This window comes from Neopelma chrysocephalum, unplaced genomic scaffold (assembly GCF_003984885.1).
Source record: "Neopelma chrysocephalum unplaced genomic scaffold, ASM398488v2 Primary Assembly neopelma1_138, whole genome shotgun sequence".
Lineage (NCBI taxonomy): Eukaryota > Metazoa > Chordata > Aves > Passeriformes > Pipridae > Neopelma > Neopelma chrysocephalum.
The window spans coordinates 1,034,724-1,049,946 of record NW_020897800.1 but is presented as its reverse complement, the minus strand read 5'-3'; the positions used below and the strand labels follow the sequence as shown (position 1 = coordinate 1,049,946).

The 15,223-nt window shown below is 58.4% G+C and overlaps 1 protein-coding gene across 3 annotated transcripts in view; it reads left to right on the top strand.

Annotated features, from left to right (window-relative positions):
* Window positions 1-15,223, top strand: part of DSCAML1 (DS cell adhesion molecule like 1) — a 98,116-nt gene that overhangs the window by 68,667 nt on the left and 14,226 nt on the right. For 2 of the 3 annotated variants that reach the window (XM_027699309.1, XM_027699308.1), the window contains exons 4-12: window positions 431-577; window positions 1,850-2,128; window positions 2,810-3,085; window positions 3,606-3,902; window positions 5,913-6,185; window positions 9,335-9,613; window positions 9,831-9,950; window positions 10,091-10,267; window positions 14,717-14,916. In XM_027699309.1, coding sequence (XP_027555110.1) covers window positions 431-577; window positions 1,850-2,128; window positions 2,810-3,085; window positions 3,606-3,902; window positions 5,913-6,185; window positions 9,335-9,613; window positions 9,831-9,950; window positions 10,091-10,267; window positions 14,717-14,916 — 2,048 coding nt within the window. Of the gene's footprint in view, window positions 1-430; window positions 578-1,849; window positions 2,129-2,809; window positions 3,086-3,605; window positions 3,903-5,912; window positions 6,186-9,334; window positions 9,614-9,830; window positions 9,951-10,090; window positions 10,268-14,716; window positions 14,917-15,223 lie in introns of those variants that run through there. The other variant, XM_027699310.1, reaches the window with a different exon arrangement.

Here is a 15,223-nt window from a genome sequence, read left to right as displayed (position 1 = left end):
GCGCGTGGCACCGCGGCGGAGCAGCGTGTGCAGAGCAGCATGTGCCAGAGCATCGTGCCACACGCTCTCCTCGCCCTCTGCAGCCACAGCGTGGCTGAACCCAAACCCTGGGAGTGCTTGGAGTGTGTAAGGACGCCCCAAGCCCACCTTTACACCTGGGCAGGTGTGTGCGCCCAGGACGAGTGATGTGCCCGCAAACGCAGGGGCTGCTGTTGCACACATGAGACTCACCCAATTTCACCAACCTGCCTGAAACTTCAGCCAGAGCTGCACCCCAGCGTGGCAGAGGTGCAGGGAGGTGGAGGAAGGTCCCTCTTTCCCTGCTGTGGCTCCAGTGCCTGCCCGGAGTGCAGGGGCTCTGCCTGACCCGGGTTCTCAGCCTGCGGTCAGGGCTGGCTCGCTCACTCTTCCCCTCCCTTTGTGTCTCCAGAAAATAGGTTTTTTATTACTTCTTATGGAGGTTTGTACATATCGGACGTGCAGAAGGAAGATGCCTTGTCCACCTACAGGTGTATCACCAAGCACAAGTACAGCGGGGAGACGCGGCAGAGCAACGGAGCCCGGCTCTCCGTCTCAGGTGAGCACGTGGCGCTGGCAATGTGGACAAGAGGGGGGGATCCTGTGCCCGGGAGGGTGTCCTGTGCCCCCAGGAGGGCATCCAACCCTACCTGAAGCCTGCCCCCCTGCCTCCCTGCCTGCCTACAGCAGTGCCATCCTCCCGTGACGCACAGGGAGCAATGGCACTGCCACCTCGGGTCCCTGCAGCGAGGGGACATCCCGGTGAGGGGGCGCGAGGTCCGGTCGGGGCCACACGGGGGGTTCCCACTGCGTCACCCGTGCCCCCCGGCCGCAGCCCCGCCGTGCTGGGCGGCGGCAGCGCCGCGTCACCGCGGGCGTGGGGCGATGGGGCGCGAGGCGATGCGCTGTGACAGCCCGCGATGTGAGCAGCCTGACGCGATGTGACGAACATGCAAGCGATACTGCGGCTCAGGCAGTGCAGTCCAGAGTGCCGGGTGTCTCGGGGCGCTCCCGGCTCCGCTCACTGCCCAAATTACTCCGCTCGACAGGGAGGGAGTTCGCCCGACTCGCAGCCCGCACTCTGCCGTGTGCTTTTTCCATCCTCGGGTGCACAGGCGGCAGCTCCCGCACCGGCTCCTTGAATTAACCCCTCAGCTGATAGGGAAGGGGTCTGGGATGGCCAGGTCCTTGCCTCTTAGAGATCCAAGGGCCCTGTGTCCCATCCGTTCCAGTCCTGCCACGCATCCCAGCAGCACATGGGCATCTCTGGGTGTACCATCCCCAGTCCGTGCTCTTCGATCTGGCCCAGTCCCCTCCTGGTCGCTGTCATTATTTACACGTCACGGCGTTTTACTTCTGCTTGGGAGTAATGAAAGAGGTTTCTTTCCCCTGGAATTTAATTTCACGCCTGAGACTTAGTGATTAATTTTCTCCTTTCCCAGCTGCCTGATGGGCCCTTTTGCTTGTAAATTTTGAAATGTGCCACAGAATTTGTGTATTTTGCACCAATTAGGTGTCACCTTGAGTAATTCCTCCGGTGCTGAGTTTATTCCTCCCATCAGCTAGTAAGATGTGTTTTCCTTCCCGCCTCTCCCACAAGCCTGTTGTCCTGGCTGCCGAAGGCTGTGCTGGATAAGTGGGACAGGGCACCCCATGCTCAGTGAGGATGTGGCTGGCATCCTGCACTCCTGTCAGCTGGTGGGGATGGGGAGAGCCAGCCTCTCAGGGGTGATGCTGACAAGGCACGATGCTACCGGTGTCACCGTGGCAGAGCGGAGACACCTCATCTGCTCCTCTTCGCTGTGTGAGCCCAGTTCCTCTCCCATCCCAGACCCGGCGGAGTCCATCCCCACGATGCTAGACAGCTTCCAGTCCAGGGAGGTGAAGGCGGGCCGGCTGGTGGAGCTGCCCTGCATCGCCTCGGGCTACCCCAACCCGGCCGTGCGGTGGATCAAGGACGGGCGGCCGCTCCCCGCCGACAGCCGCTGGACCAAGCGCATCACGGGCCTGACCATCAGCGACCTGCGCGTGGAGGACAGCGGGACCTACATCTGCGAGGTGACCAACACCTTCGGCTCCGCAGAGGTCACGGGGACCCTCACGGTCATAGGTGAGAGCAGGCGGGGAGGAGAGGGGCGTGGGGGGCTCGGTCCTGCTGCCTTCTGAAACGTAAACTCTTTGCCAGTACAAAGCCTTAAAGGTTTTATGCAGCTGTGTAAATAGCAAGCTTTTTGTATTTTGGTGTGGTGTGTCGCGTGCTGGATGCCAATGTCTTGCACGTGTCCAACGTGTTGGGTGACTCTGTGCTTTGCTTTGTTGATTTACATAAAATTTATGTTGATTTACATAAAATAAGCTCTAGCCAAACAGTAAATACCATCTGGGCAGGCCGAGTATTTATCACGTGCTGTTTTCCCCGGGGGTTCCTCCTGTCACCGGGATCCTGGCAGTACCAGAGCCACTGTTCCTGCCTTACCTGGAGCAGCAGTGGTGAGCACAGGATGTCCCTAGCTCAGCACTGTCCCCATCACGCTGACCACAGCTTCTCCCAGCCATCCTGCCACCTCCCTGGAGTACCCCTGCTGGGTGCCTGGGGCTCGTGTTAAAAGCAGGGGCTGTCAGCAGCGAGGATGGTGGCAGGGCCACCTGCCTTATTGTGCGGTGACATTTTACGCGTAGCCGGGCTGGCGCTTCCAGGGCAGGGAAAGCAGGGAGAGCACGGTAGGGATGAGCCACCCCCCACAGCGCTGCCCAGCACTGCCAACGCCTCACTGCTCTCCCTCTCTCACAGACCCTCTGCGTGTGACCCTCACACCAAAGAAGCTCAAAACGGGCATCGGCAGCACCGTCATCCTCTCTTGTGCCCTCAGCGGGTCCCCCGAGTACGTCATCCGCTGGTACCGCAACACGGACCTGGTGGCGGTGGATGACTACATCTCCATCCGGGGCATCAGCAACGAGACCCTCCTCATCACGGCTGCCCAGAAGAGCCACTCCGGGGCCTACCAGTGCTTCGCCACCCGCAAGTCCCAGACGGCACAGGACTTCTCCATCATCACGCTGGAGGGTGAGCTGGCTCCCCGGGGGTGGGGGCTTTTTCCTCTGCCCCTCTCTGAGGGGGCACTGGATCCCTCGTGTGCATCTGGGGGGTAGTGAGACCCGCTGGGGTGGGGGTCCTGGGGCCAAGCTGCTCCCAGCCTGCTCGGTGGGCTCTGTGTGCTGTCAGCAGGGACATAGCATGACCAGGACAGGGAAGGACCAAAATAAATGTTGACTTGCCATCCCCGATCCCTGGGCCAAGGCACCTCCATTCACCAGATGACCCTCCCTGGTCCAAAGTGTTTGGACAAGGGATGGGCTGTGCCAAGGGACCTGTCCCCTCGAGCCAGTGTCTGTATCAACCTGCACATCCCCTCACTCCTCTCAGCATCTCTGTGACAGGGATGGCGTGTCACTGGCTGGGTTCCTCTCCTGGCCGAGCCAGGGCTCCCGCTCCAGGTGGGAGCTCAACGCCATCCCCTCAGTGGGTGACTGCCGCTGCCTGTGGCTGCCGCTCGCTGACCCCCGTCCCGCTGGGTGCCCCCCAGATGGGACCCCCCGCATCGTCTCCTCCTTCAGCGAGAAGGTGGTCAACCCCGGGGAGCAGTTCTCCCTGATGTGTGCCGCCAAGGGGGCCCCGCCGCCGACCGTCACCTGGGCGCTGGACGACGAGCCCATCCCGCGGGACAGCGGGCACCGCTCCAACCAGTACACCATGTCAGATGGCACCACCGTGAGCCACATGAACGTGACGGGCCCGCAGATCAAGGACGGCGGCGTGTACCGGTGCACCGCGCGGAACTCGGTGGGCAGCGCCGAATACCAAGCGCGAATAAACGTAAGAGGTGCCTGTCTACTTTTAAATATCAGAATAGGACTTTTACTGGGCTTTTGGTTTTGTTCTGTTCCCCAGCTGGTCGCCCCTCGTCACCTCTCCCTCCTCTTCCCGGCCACGTGGGTCTGCCTGGCTACCCCGACCTCATTCCCTGAGCCCCTCTGCTCCTGCCCCGCTCGCTCGCACACCTGCCCGTGGGGTTGAGCCTCTCCGATGCTTAAAGCAGGGAGTTTACCAAAGTGGAAAGCAATTCCAGAGTCTTGAAGAGCTGGAGCTTGAATTTGGAGGGGTCAAAGTGCAGTGCTCTCCCCATTGGGGTTCACTCTCACCCCCCCAAGCCCCTGCCTTGAGGTCTGCACAGGGTGGGCAGACACCTCCCAAGGGACCCCACGCACAGAGAAGGTGGTGATGGGCACAGAAGTGTCCCAGGCCCCCCGTGCTCTCCCAGCCACCCCCCATTCCCAAGAGGAGCCCGGCTCCCTGGCAGCCACCGCGCCCGCCGGCACAGGGATCTCCGTGACAAACGATGATGAGGCAGCACGTGAAATCGTGGAAAATGAGCTTTGATTTGTCATGTCTGTATTTTCTTTGTCTGCTAAAAGCCATGGCCGCGTTAATCACCGTGTTATTACGGCTGGAGCGTGTTGCTCGGTGCGTTCCGGGGAGCGCTCTCAGGCACGGGGTATGGTGTAAACCCCTGCCCATTAATAATCCCCAATTAAAGCTCCCGGGCTTACAGGTGGGAGCGAGACAAGATAAGGGAACATTTATTTGTCTGCTGAGAACGAGGGTTGAAGGGCTGTGTTTGTCTGTGTCTCAGGTTTGAAATGGATCTAGTGGCTTTTTGGCTGGGATCCCAGGAGAGTCGGAATTTTGCTGCTGTTTACTGCTGAATTTGGAGCAAGTTCATCCCTCAGCCGTGAGAAGCCAGAGCAGCGTTTTCAATGTGGATGTTCCCTTGTCTCCCTTTCTTCCCCTCTCTCAGCTCTTGATGGGCTGTCACTAGATAAGATTCAGGTTTCTTTTTCCCTGGCACGGAGCATGTCCCTCAGACAGGCCCGAGACATGGATACAGAGTGAGATGCTAATTCCTTTTTTCCTGCTCCTTCCCTTAATATGTGGTAGAATGAGAAACACGGTCCATCAGCTGATCCTGAGTGTCTGTTAAGCTGTTATCCTGCTACGCCCTCAGGACGAGGAGTCAAGACAGGGTTAATCTTTAGATTACTTTGCTATTTTATGCAGCGGCGGGGAGAACAATGTAATTATCGATGCATGAAACCTCTCGTTTACAGGCTCACCTGCAGCATTCTCGCAGTCCTTAGGCAGCACCAGAGCCAGCCAAAAACTGGTGGCTGTCAGGCTTTTCAGTGATACCCAGGCTGGCAGTGAGGGGCTCAGAAAGGTGGGGTTTAGGGGAGGTGATGTACGTGTGCCAGTGGAAGTCAGGTTCCCGCAGCAGCTCTTGCCAAGGATGTTTGGCACAATGCAGGCAGCTTCCTTCTGGGAGAGGCAGAGAGGGGCTGTGATGGTGGGAGAGTGCTCCCCATCTCTCCCACAGCTCCCATGGCTGAGGGTGCTGCCAGAGGAGCCAGGTGGAAGCGTGCTTGCTGGGTGGCCACGGTGCCCGTTGCAGAAACACACCGCACTTCCAGGCACCATCCAGCCTCCTCCGATGGGCAGTGGTGGTGTGTGCAAGCTCAGCTTCCCCAGCACTGGGGTTGTACCTGCAAAACTGGGGTGGGATCCGCTATTTGAAGTGAGGCTGTGACCCAGGAGCACATCCCTGTTTGCAGGAGTGTGCGAGTAGCTGTAGCTGGAGGTTGCAGCCGATGAGCGGCTTTCCCCACGCGCACTGAGAGGAGCCCATGCCGGCTCCTCACCCAAACCAGGCTGGCTCCCAAATGCTCTGGTTACCTCCTCTGCCTGTGAAGCTCTGAAATAGCAGCAGATCTGCATGCAAGCAAACCGCCCTTCGGAATTAACCTAGCCTGCCTCTTCCTTCCTCCCGAATATGTAGGTCCCCCGAGCATCCGAGCCATGAAGAACATAACAGCGGTAGCGGGTAGGGACACTTTCATCAACTGCAGGGTGATCGGGTACCCCTATTACTCCATCAAGTGGTACAAGGACTCTTTGCTGCTGCCCGATAACCACCGCCAAGTGGTCTTTGAGAACGGGACTCTGAAGCTGATGGACGTCCAGAAAGGCATGGATGAAGGAGAGTACCTGTGCAGCGTGCTGATCCAGCCCCAGCTCTCCATCAGCCAGAGCGTCCACGTCACCGTCAAAGGTAAGCAGCTGGAGAGGCTTTCCCTGGGTGGGGTGGAGAACTCATCCAGGTTGCGCTAGGGATGTCCCTGCAGTGGGATGGAGGCAGAGGAGCATCACACAGGGAACTCCATGGCTAGGTGGTGGCTGTGCTCAGAGTCACCGGGGATGGGAGCCCTCAGGAAACGGCTCAGCTCCTGCTGGAGCGGCTACCTGGTCCTGCCTGCTCTCCGGCAGCTGCCCCGAGCCACACTGTATCCATTTCCCCTTACAAGTGACGGAGCAAGGATTTATGGTGTAAACATAACGTATTAAAACATCTAACCTTTGCTTGGATCACCTTCACCGATGTTTTTCTGTGTGTGCTAGCTTTTAAAAAAATAATACTCTCGGTCTTCCGAGCGCACAGAACATCTTAAAAGCTTCTCCAGGCCATCAATTATTCAGCCCCATTGAGGGAGCTATCAGTCCTAATGAATTGAGCCGGATGCATTCCCTCCCAGTGACTCGCTGAGATTGTGCTGGGAGCGCGCGGTGCTCCCCTATCTCCATCCTCAGAGTTGTCGGGTCGTCTCTGCCCGTCGCCAGCTCGGTGTTTGCAGTAAATCATTTAGACAAACACAGCAGCACTGGGGACAGAGCAGGCCAATTGTCGTCCTCCCTCTCGCCCAGCGGGGTATCCGTGGACTGGATTTACTCTGATCCCGCTCCCTCCCCTCCCAGCCACCATTTTCTTATTAGGAATCAGGTTAGCGAGGGAGTGCATCAGGCTGATTAGAGATGCTGCCACTTGATTAGCTAACGCTCTTCTCCAAGGCTTTCCAGAGGGAAGGGCAGGCTGTGGATAACCTGTCTAAGGGCAGTGTGAGGAGGTCTTTCTTGCCCCTTGGGTCTGCAGGGCATGGCCAGCCCTGCTTTCCTCACCTTATTTAAATCCCTGCCTATGTGAGATTGAAAAGAGGCCAGAGATGCTGGTCTTGTCTTGGGGACAACTGGGACGGGCAAGGCTGGTGTGGGGAGAGCATCTCGGGATGTGTGCACGCAGCCCAATAACGGGATTTGCTGGGAGGGGCCGTCGGAGGGGGCAGGATGCTCAAGTTCAGCTGAGGATCTGTGTATTCTGGGAAGCAGCCGCTAGTGAACCCTTCCCAATCTGGATTTCCTGCCTCGCTTGGTGGCTGGTGATGGGCTGAGGAAGGTGGGTGGGTGGCCAGGGCCAGACATCCTCACTCCGGCTGCCGGAGATTTACACCCAGCCCTGCTGGCTGGATTCCTCATTTCCTCTGGCCGTGGGATAAAAGGCCTGTGGAAAAGACTGGCAAAGCCCTAGAAGACAGTCAGGGAGTGAGTAAACATAACTGCATAGAGTGAGGACTGTGGGATGCTGTGGAACACCATAAAGCTTTTATGGCCACAAGTGCCTGGCGACCACATGAAGTGCCACCAGTGAGTTATGCAGGTCCTTCTGAGCACACGGCAATAAAAGCTTTATAAGTCCCTCTGGCACCACTCCCCATGAGAATAGGGACATGCAGGCAGCCCCCAGCCCTGCTTGTGAGGCATTGCCCCCATCTCTTGCTGAGGGAAGCTCCTGCCCAGGTGTAGCTGTTGCTGCTTCTCTGGGGGACCCCAGGGCCCCCAGGTTCCAGCTTCAAACCTCCCTGCTCCGCAGGGCTTTTTAGCTCGGGGGTGCTCCCCTGCGCTTCCCCAGGCACCACAATCCAGCATCCAGCCTCCTCCAAGGTGCCCTCACAGCTCCTTCTTCCTGCAGACGTCTTTGAAGGTTTTAATTAATCCCGTGTGGGTTTGGTGCTGTCCTGGGGCTCTCGCTTGGCTCTGCTCGGGTGGCTGCAGTAATTTGGGGAGTGTGGTGCTGACACCAGCCCTGCAGCTGGGGTGATGCTTCACCTCATGGGAAGGCAGAGGCCATTTGCTGGGGTCCCCTCTGGACCTGAGCTGCTGGGATGGGCTCTGCGGTGGCACTGTGGGCAGGGAGACCCTGGCACGGTGCTCTGGGCTGTGGCAACCTCCTGCAGGAGCCATGTGAGAGCCTGGAAGCCCTGAAGAAAGGACAGTCACAGCAGGAACCGATCTGGGAAGGAAAGGAGAGTTGTGAGTTCTGTTTGTGGAAAGCTGGAGCAGGGAGAGCTTGGTCTGAGGGAGCCTGTCCTTTTCCTGGTGCTCAGCAGCAGCCAGAAGGGCACGTTCGGAGAGGCGCGGATGCACAAGCCCATCCCCGCTCTGCAATAGACTGCAGTGCATTCCCAATTAATTATTCATTAATTATGGAAAACAGGCAGCACTGGCTCCATGGCTCCGGCAGCTCCAGCCACGTCTCTGTAGCTGGCAAAGGGGCAGGCAAGCCCTGCCTGTACTGCCTGTACCTTCCTGTACGTGCCTGTACCTGCCTGTACCTGCCTGCCTGGTGGCAGCAGCTCACACCTGGGGAACAGCGACAGCCCCTGCTTGCCCCCTGCTCAGGGACCAGGCAGTGGTGCTGAGGCTGGGCACGGCGGGGGAGGTGGGAGCCCAGGGGTGTGCAGGGGGCACAGGGAGCTGCCCCTGTACCTCTAGAGAGGGCAGCTCCCTTCTGCCAAAGGGACAATTGGCAGCCTGCTAATTTAATTATGGAGACTGCGGAAAGAGGAGCTCGTCTACCAGGTGCTGAGCCTTGTTAAGCTAATTGTCTCCCTCTCTCCACTTTCTTCCCCCTCCCACATTGCCAGAGATGCTGCGGTTGCCTAATTAAGTTATCAGAAAGATAATGGCTGGTTCTGAATCCGGTGCCTTTAAGAAAAGCATCCATCTAATAATGGCTTTTCTGCGAGCAGATAAATGCTGAGGTGGAATTTCGGTTGGCACGTGCTGGGGGCGGCCAGGGCTTTCCCCACTGCAGGGTCTGCTCTGCTCTGGAGGCTGGTGCTTCTCCATCCTGCTCTCAGCAGGGTGACCCTGCCAGGTGGGAGAAGTCTTCCTGCTGTTCTGTGCTCAACAGCACCTTCTGCTCTCCCCTGGCCATGTTCCTGGTGGAATCAAAAGCCTGCCTTAGTTTCTGGGCAGCTGCTTCTCCCGGGACAGCATCTCCCCCAAGCCCTGATGTAGCCTGTCCCTGCTGGAGGAAGGTTTTCCTGGGATGGGCTCTCCAGCATTCTCTGCCTCTCCCCTCAACAGTCCCTCCACTGATCCAGCCCTTCGAGTTCCCACCAGCCTCCATTGGGCAGCTCCTCTACATCCCCTGCGTGGTCTCCTCCGGGGACATGCCCATCCACATCACCTGGAGGAAGGACGGGCACGTCATCCTCTCCGGCTCCGGAGTCACCATCGAGAGCAAGGAGTTCATGAGCTCCCTGCAGATCTCCAGCGTCTCCCTCAAGCACAACGGCAACTACACCTGCATCGCCAGCAACGACGCGGCCACCGTCAGCCGGGAGCGGCAGCTCATCGTGCGGGGTGAGCACCACGGGACCACCCCGGGGGGCTCAGGAGGGTGGGCAGCGAGGGAGGGAAGCACAGTGGGGAGCAGGGAGAAGCTGGGAGGCTGCTCTGTGGGCGCAGAAGCGGGTGGGAGGGTGAGGAGCAGAGTTAAGCCCCCCCGTGCAGGAGGGAACTATAGGGATCTGATGGGGGTTTTGCTACAGTGACCATCTTTTCCTCTCAAATTCCTCAGTGCCTCCTCGTTTTGTGGTCCAACCCAACAACCAAGATGGCATTTATGGTAAAGCCGGGGTGCTGAACTGCTCTGTTGATGGATACCCCCCTCCGAAAGTCATGTGGAAACACGCTAAAGGTAGGGATGGGTCACGTGGCAGTGTGTAGGGACATCGGGGCGGGCTGGGGAGAGTCCCTTCGGTGTGGCCACCCCAGCTCTGAGCCTCACGAGCTCTCCTCTGCCTCAGCTGAGCTCTGTGTCTCTGTGTCCCCTCCTAGGGAGCGGCAACCCCCAGCAGTACCACCCCATCCCCCTCACGGGCCGCATCCAGATCCTGCCCAACAGCTCCCTGCTCATCCGCCACGTGCTGGAGGAGGACATTGGCTACTACCTGTGCCAGGCCAGCAACGGCGTGGGCACAGACATCAGCAAGTCCATGTTTCTCACCGTCAAGAGTACGTACCCGGGGCCATGGTGAGGGGGGTGGCTGTGGCTGTGGGACCTGTGGTTGCCAGCAGAGCCTGCTCTGGTGTAGCCCCCTCCTCCTTTCCAAGGGTTCCTGCTGCACCAGCCGCGCTCCGGCCTTGGCTCCGCGCAACCCCGCGATCGATGCGCAGGGCACGGGAGGGCATTGATTCCTCCCCTCCAGGGACCCGCTTCCCTTTTGGTATTAAACACACTTTGTCTTTAATAAAACCAAGCAATCAATCTACATCAGACGGGAGGAAAGGAAATAGCTGGGCTACTTTGACAGGGATGGGCCGGGAAGTGTTGTTAGACACCGTGTTTGAACCGCGTGTGTTATTGGATTGCTCTCCCGTTGCTACCAGCAGAATGGATAATTGCCAGCTCCGTGTTAGTTAGTGGTTGTTGCTGCCGTGAGCATTCCAACCTCCAAAAGGAGGTGGTGGAGGGCATCCGACCCTGTCACGCTTGCTCCTCTATGTCTCTGAGAGAGGCTGGGGTCGGGGCTGGGCTCAGCAGGGCTAAGATTTGCCCTGCTTGTGCCAGGGGGGCTGAAGCAGTAAGTCCTCTGGCCGCTGGCCCCGTACCAGAGTGGATGGAGGCTGCAGGTGGAGCTGTGGGAGCCACCACCACCCTGGCTGTCCCCTGGGCAGGGTGTTTTGGGTAGAGGGGATGTGCAGCCCTCTGTGGACCGCAGCGTGTCCTGGCTGAGGTCTCTGGGATGAGATAAGGAGAAAGCGACTCTGGCTCAGGCAGCTCCTTTCCTACCCCCCCCTCCCCAGCCTGGCACTTTCTTTCCTGGCATTGGCAGCTGTTTCTCTCAGGGGCTTCTCCCCTCCCCACCCAGCCTCTGCCTTCCCTGGTTCCTTCTCCCCTCCCTGTCAGCTGTTTAATTTATCCCGCCGACTGATGAATCAAAACCAGCGACTTCAAACAAGGCACTTCAATGAGGTGCAGGTACAAAGTCGAGGCGATTAATCCCGAGTGAACGTGCCGAAGTCTGGGAGCCCGAACTGGTGCCGTGTCCCTGCTATCTGCCGTAATTGCATCCCAGGACAGGTTGCTTGCTGACTTGAATAGCACATAACCTTATTATGCGTGTGCTTTTGCATCTCCCGGAGCCCTTGCCGCCTTTGAAAAGGTTCGGATGAATAGGTAGACAAAGCGCCACAGCCAATTAAGCATTAGATGGGCTCTTTGTTTTGTTTCATTTTGGAGTTTTTGTTTGTTTAGTGAAATGTCAGTCCAATTAAAGGGAGATCAGTGCTGGCTTTTCCTGAAAGTCAGGCCACTGCGGACAGAGTTAAATGAGAGTTAATCAGAGCCCAAACAAAGCACACAGGCGGTCAGCAGGAGAGAGGGGAGTGCTGCAGGCAGCCAGCATCGCACATCCCCTTCCCTGGGCTCCAGGGGCGAGTCAGGTAACACACTGGACAGTGTGTGCCATCCTGGCTGAGTGCCCATGGACTTGGCAGTGCCAGGAGGAGCTGGACGCTGCTTTTGTCAGGGAATGGGCAAGGAAAGCCACCGGATTTTCTGGCATAGGGATGTCACTCGTAGGGCTGGGGATTTGCTGTCCCTGGTTGTTACCACCCCATGGCAACCCGTCCTTCCCTGTTTTGGGGAGGAACTCAGCAGCACCCAGCCGGGAGCAGGCAGAGTGGAAGGTGGGGAATGCTGGAGGATGGGAGCCTGTGCCCAAGGGGACAGCGGGGTGGGCTGGACTCAGGTGAGGGGACCGCCAGCGCGTGATAAATGCCATTTAGCACATGGGTGCACACCTGCCCCGGTGCTGAGAGCGGAGCGTGTGGGATGGGGATGGTCACATCCTCAGGGGGTCCCACTGGCTGTGCCAGAGCACTGGGCAGTGCTCGCTGGGGTGGGGGCTCCTCTGCCTGGTCCTCGCCGGCCCCTCGATGCCGGGGGTCCATCTGGGGGGCAGAGAGAGGGGCCGCTGCCTGTGTGTCACGGCACAGCCCTGTTTGGAGTTCGCTGCCGTACGGCACGAGCATAACTGATTGCTTCCATGCAATTTGAATTAATCTCATGCTTCAGGTGAAACTCAGCTAATCAGTGTAGAAAGGAAGCTGAGACGGGTGCAATCAAATTAACAATACAGAGCGGGCTCCAAACAAGAAAGAGGGGGGCGAGGGAGGCAGGCACAGCCCTTGTCACCCTTGTCACTGTTCTCATTCAGTTGTCACCAGCGTGTTGTGAAGCAGCTCGTGCCCCAGCCTGGCGTGGGACAGCAGAGCGTGCTGGTGGCTGTTGTCTCCCTTTGTTCCCAGGCTTATCTCTGCCCAGCCAGTAGGACCAGCCTTTAGCTTGTTAACAAGGCTTGTGGGCACGGGGAATCGGCTGGGCACCAGGAGGACGGGTGGGCACAGAAGACATCAGGGAGTGAGCTCTCCTCAAGGGAGGTCCGTCTACCAGAGTGCTAACTGTGGCTGTGGCTGGTGCTCTGATGGGCAGGAACCATTACTGATGTCCCTGAACCCAGGACTGGCCAGGAGCAGCCCCTGGCCAGCCCTGGAGGTCCTGTGGCCAGTCCCAAGCAATGCTGTCCCTCTGCAAGTGGCAGAGCTGCTCCAGGGCAGGCAGGCAACGCTGCCCCTGTGCCCTGATCTGTGCTGTCCTAACAGCTGCCTGGGGTTTTCTTTGGGTTGGCTGTGCTGTTTTCCTGCTCTGGACGGCACGCTGCTCTCCTGGGACCCCAGCAATTGAGAGAAGTTGATATGTTTACATCCAAGGAGCTGCTTTTAATCAAACATCAATAAGTGCATTTCAGTGAAGCAGAGCCTGAAACGGAGCTCCTCTCCCGGGGCTGCTGCTCACTGGGAACAGGGCCGATGCCTCCACAGCTGCCACAGCCCTGCTGGGCTGTCCTGCCCCTTTGGCACCTGCAGTCATGCACACCCTCTGTGACCCACAGGCCTCCAGCCTGGGCTGAATGAGGGCTGTGCTCCTGCCTGCCAAATGGTTTTCCAATGGTTTTCCATGGCAGGATGTGGGGACAGCGGGCAGGAGCCCAGCAAGAGCTGCCATAGTGCCAAAACTGGACGCTGAGACCCTAATCCAGGTGTGTGTGTGCCCTTGTGTTATGCTGTGCACAGTCAGCCCTGGTTTGGCATAGGTGCAAGAGCCTCCATCTGTCCCTGAGCTCCGTCTTCATCCTGGTGGGATGTGGAATGCTGGGGTTTGGTCAGTGCTTCCCATGCCTGCCCCTCTCCTGGTGGATCCCTGACTGCAGGCAGACAGAGGTGTCGGAGCTGGGGTAGGAAAGGCACACAGCTGGGGATGGGACAGGGCAGGGTTAGGAGAAGTCTTGCTCTGTTTTTTGTAACCCTTGGTTTCCTGTGGCCCAGACTGCAGTGCCCCAACATCCCTGCTCTTTGCCATCCCATGCCAGCTTGTGGGTGGCTGTGCTTCCCTCGGGGCAGGATTGCCACAGGTGCTGCCAGCAGGCCCCAGGCTGGGCATGGTGCTGTCCTGCACCCCACAAACACTGGCAGCTCCAGAGGAAAGGTTTCCTTCGCTGTTAATTGAATTACATTGCCACAGAAAGCCGAGAAGTCGTAGCTCATTAGAGCCTCTGGTGTCCCATTAGAACAGTGTGTGTTGCCTTTGCGGATTGTCATTATCATACATTACTGCGGGACTCAGCACTGCTGTTTGTTTATGCATTACATTTTTTTCTGCTTACCCAGGCTGCCCTCGGTCCCCCAGCCCGTTCCTCCTGCGTGATGCCTGCCACAGCCAGCCCACTGCGTGGCACCGGGGTGGCATGAGGTCTTGGCTCTTGTAGCAGGGAAGAGCCCGGCTGGGGATCAGCACAGCATCCTCACAGCAAGGATCAGCCATCCCTGCACCCACTACTCGAGCAGCACTGGGTGCTGCACCCTGGCTGGGTGGTGACCATGGCACAGGGTGTCCCCACCATCCCTGTTTGCATGTTGGGATGGCTATGGATAAAAAAAAAATCATCTCTGGCATCTGCAATGCAAAGGCGGCCTTGCTGATGGGGAATCACACTCTGTATTCTGCCCAGGTTTATACGAGTGAATTATGCAAATCCATGATGGAAAACATTCTTCCTCTCATCCTCGGGAGTGTAAAACCTTAGTCAATAATTCATACCCGCACGTCTCAGACTGGAGGCTTTCTCTTCATTATAGTGTGCGCTTGGTTATTTGTCTTTCACGTTTTATTGTCTACCCCGGTGTAATGCTATGCATTATAAAATTTATCTGCTTCATTATTTTATGATCCTGAGCTGTATAATGCAGCGAGACGGTTCCGCTTTGGGCTGCGTGGCCTCTTGGTGAGACCCGCATCCGCCACCTCCCCGGTTTGGTCTGTGGGCTCTGCCGGGGCTGGGCAGCCACAGGTGGCACCTGGTCATGCCCTGGGCACACGGGTGACCCTCTGCCTCCCCGCAGTCCCAGCCATGATCACCTCCCACCCCAACACCACCATCGCCATCAAGGGGCAGACCAAGGAGCTGAACTGCACCGCCCGGGGTGAGCGGCCCATCATCATCCGCTGGGAGAAGGGAGACACCGTCATCGACCCTGACCGCAACATGCGCTACGCCATCACCACCAAGGACAACGGCGATGAGGTCATCTCCACCCTCAAGGTGAGGGCTGGGGGTCCTGCACCTGCCCGGGCTGCTGGGGGTCCTGCTGGGTGGTGGAGGGAGGCAGATGGCACAGGGGGGTACGCAGTGAGTGTGCCCTGGGTGGGTGCCGTGGAGGCTGGTGCAGCAGGTGGGCTCCCCGGGTGGCAAAACTGAGCCCAGCGGGGTGGGATGGTGGGAATCCCGCTGGAGGGATCGTGGCTCCCAACAGCGACACGGTGGTGGAAGCAGGCAGTGATGGAAGGGGGAAGCAGGGGCACGGTGCTCACTGGAGCCCAGTCTGAGTTGACTCCTCTCCCTGAAACAT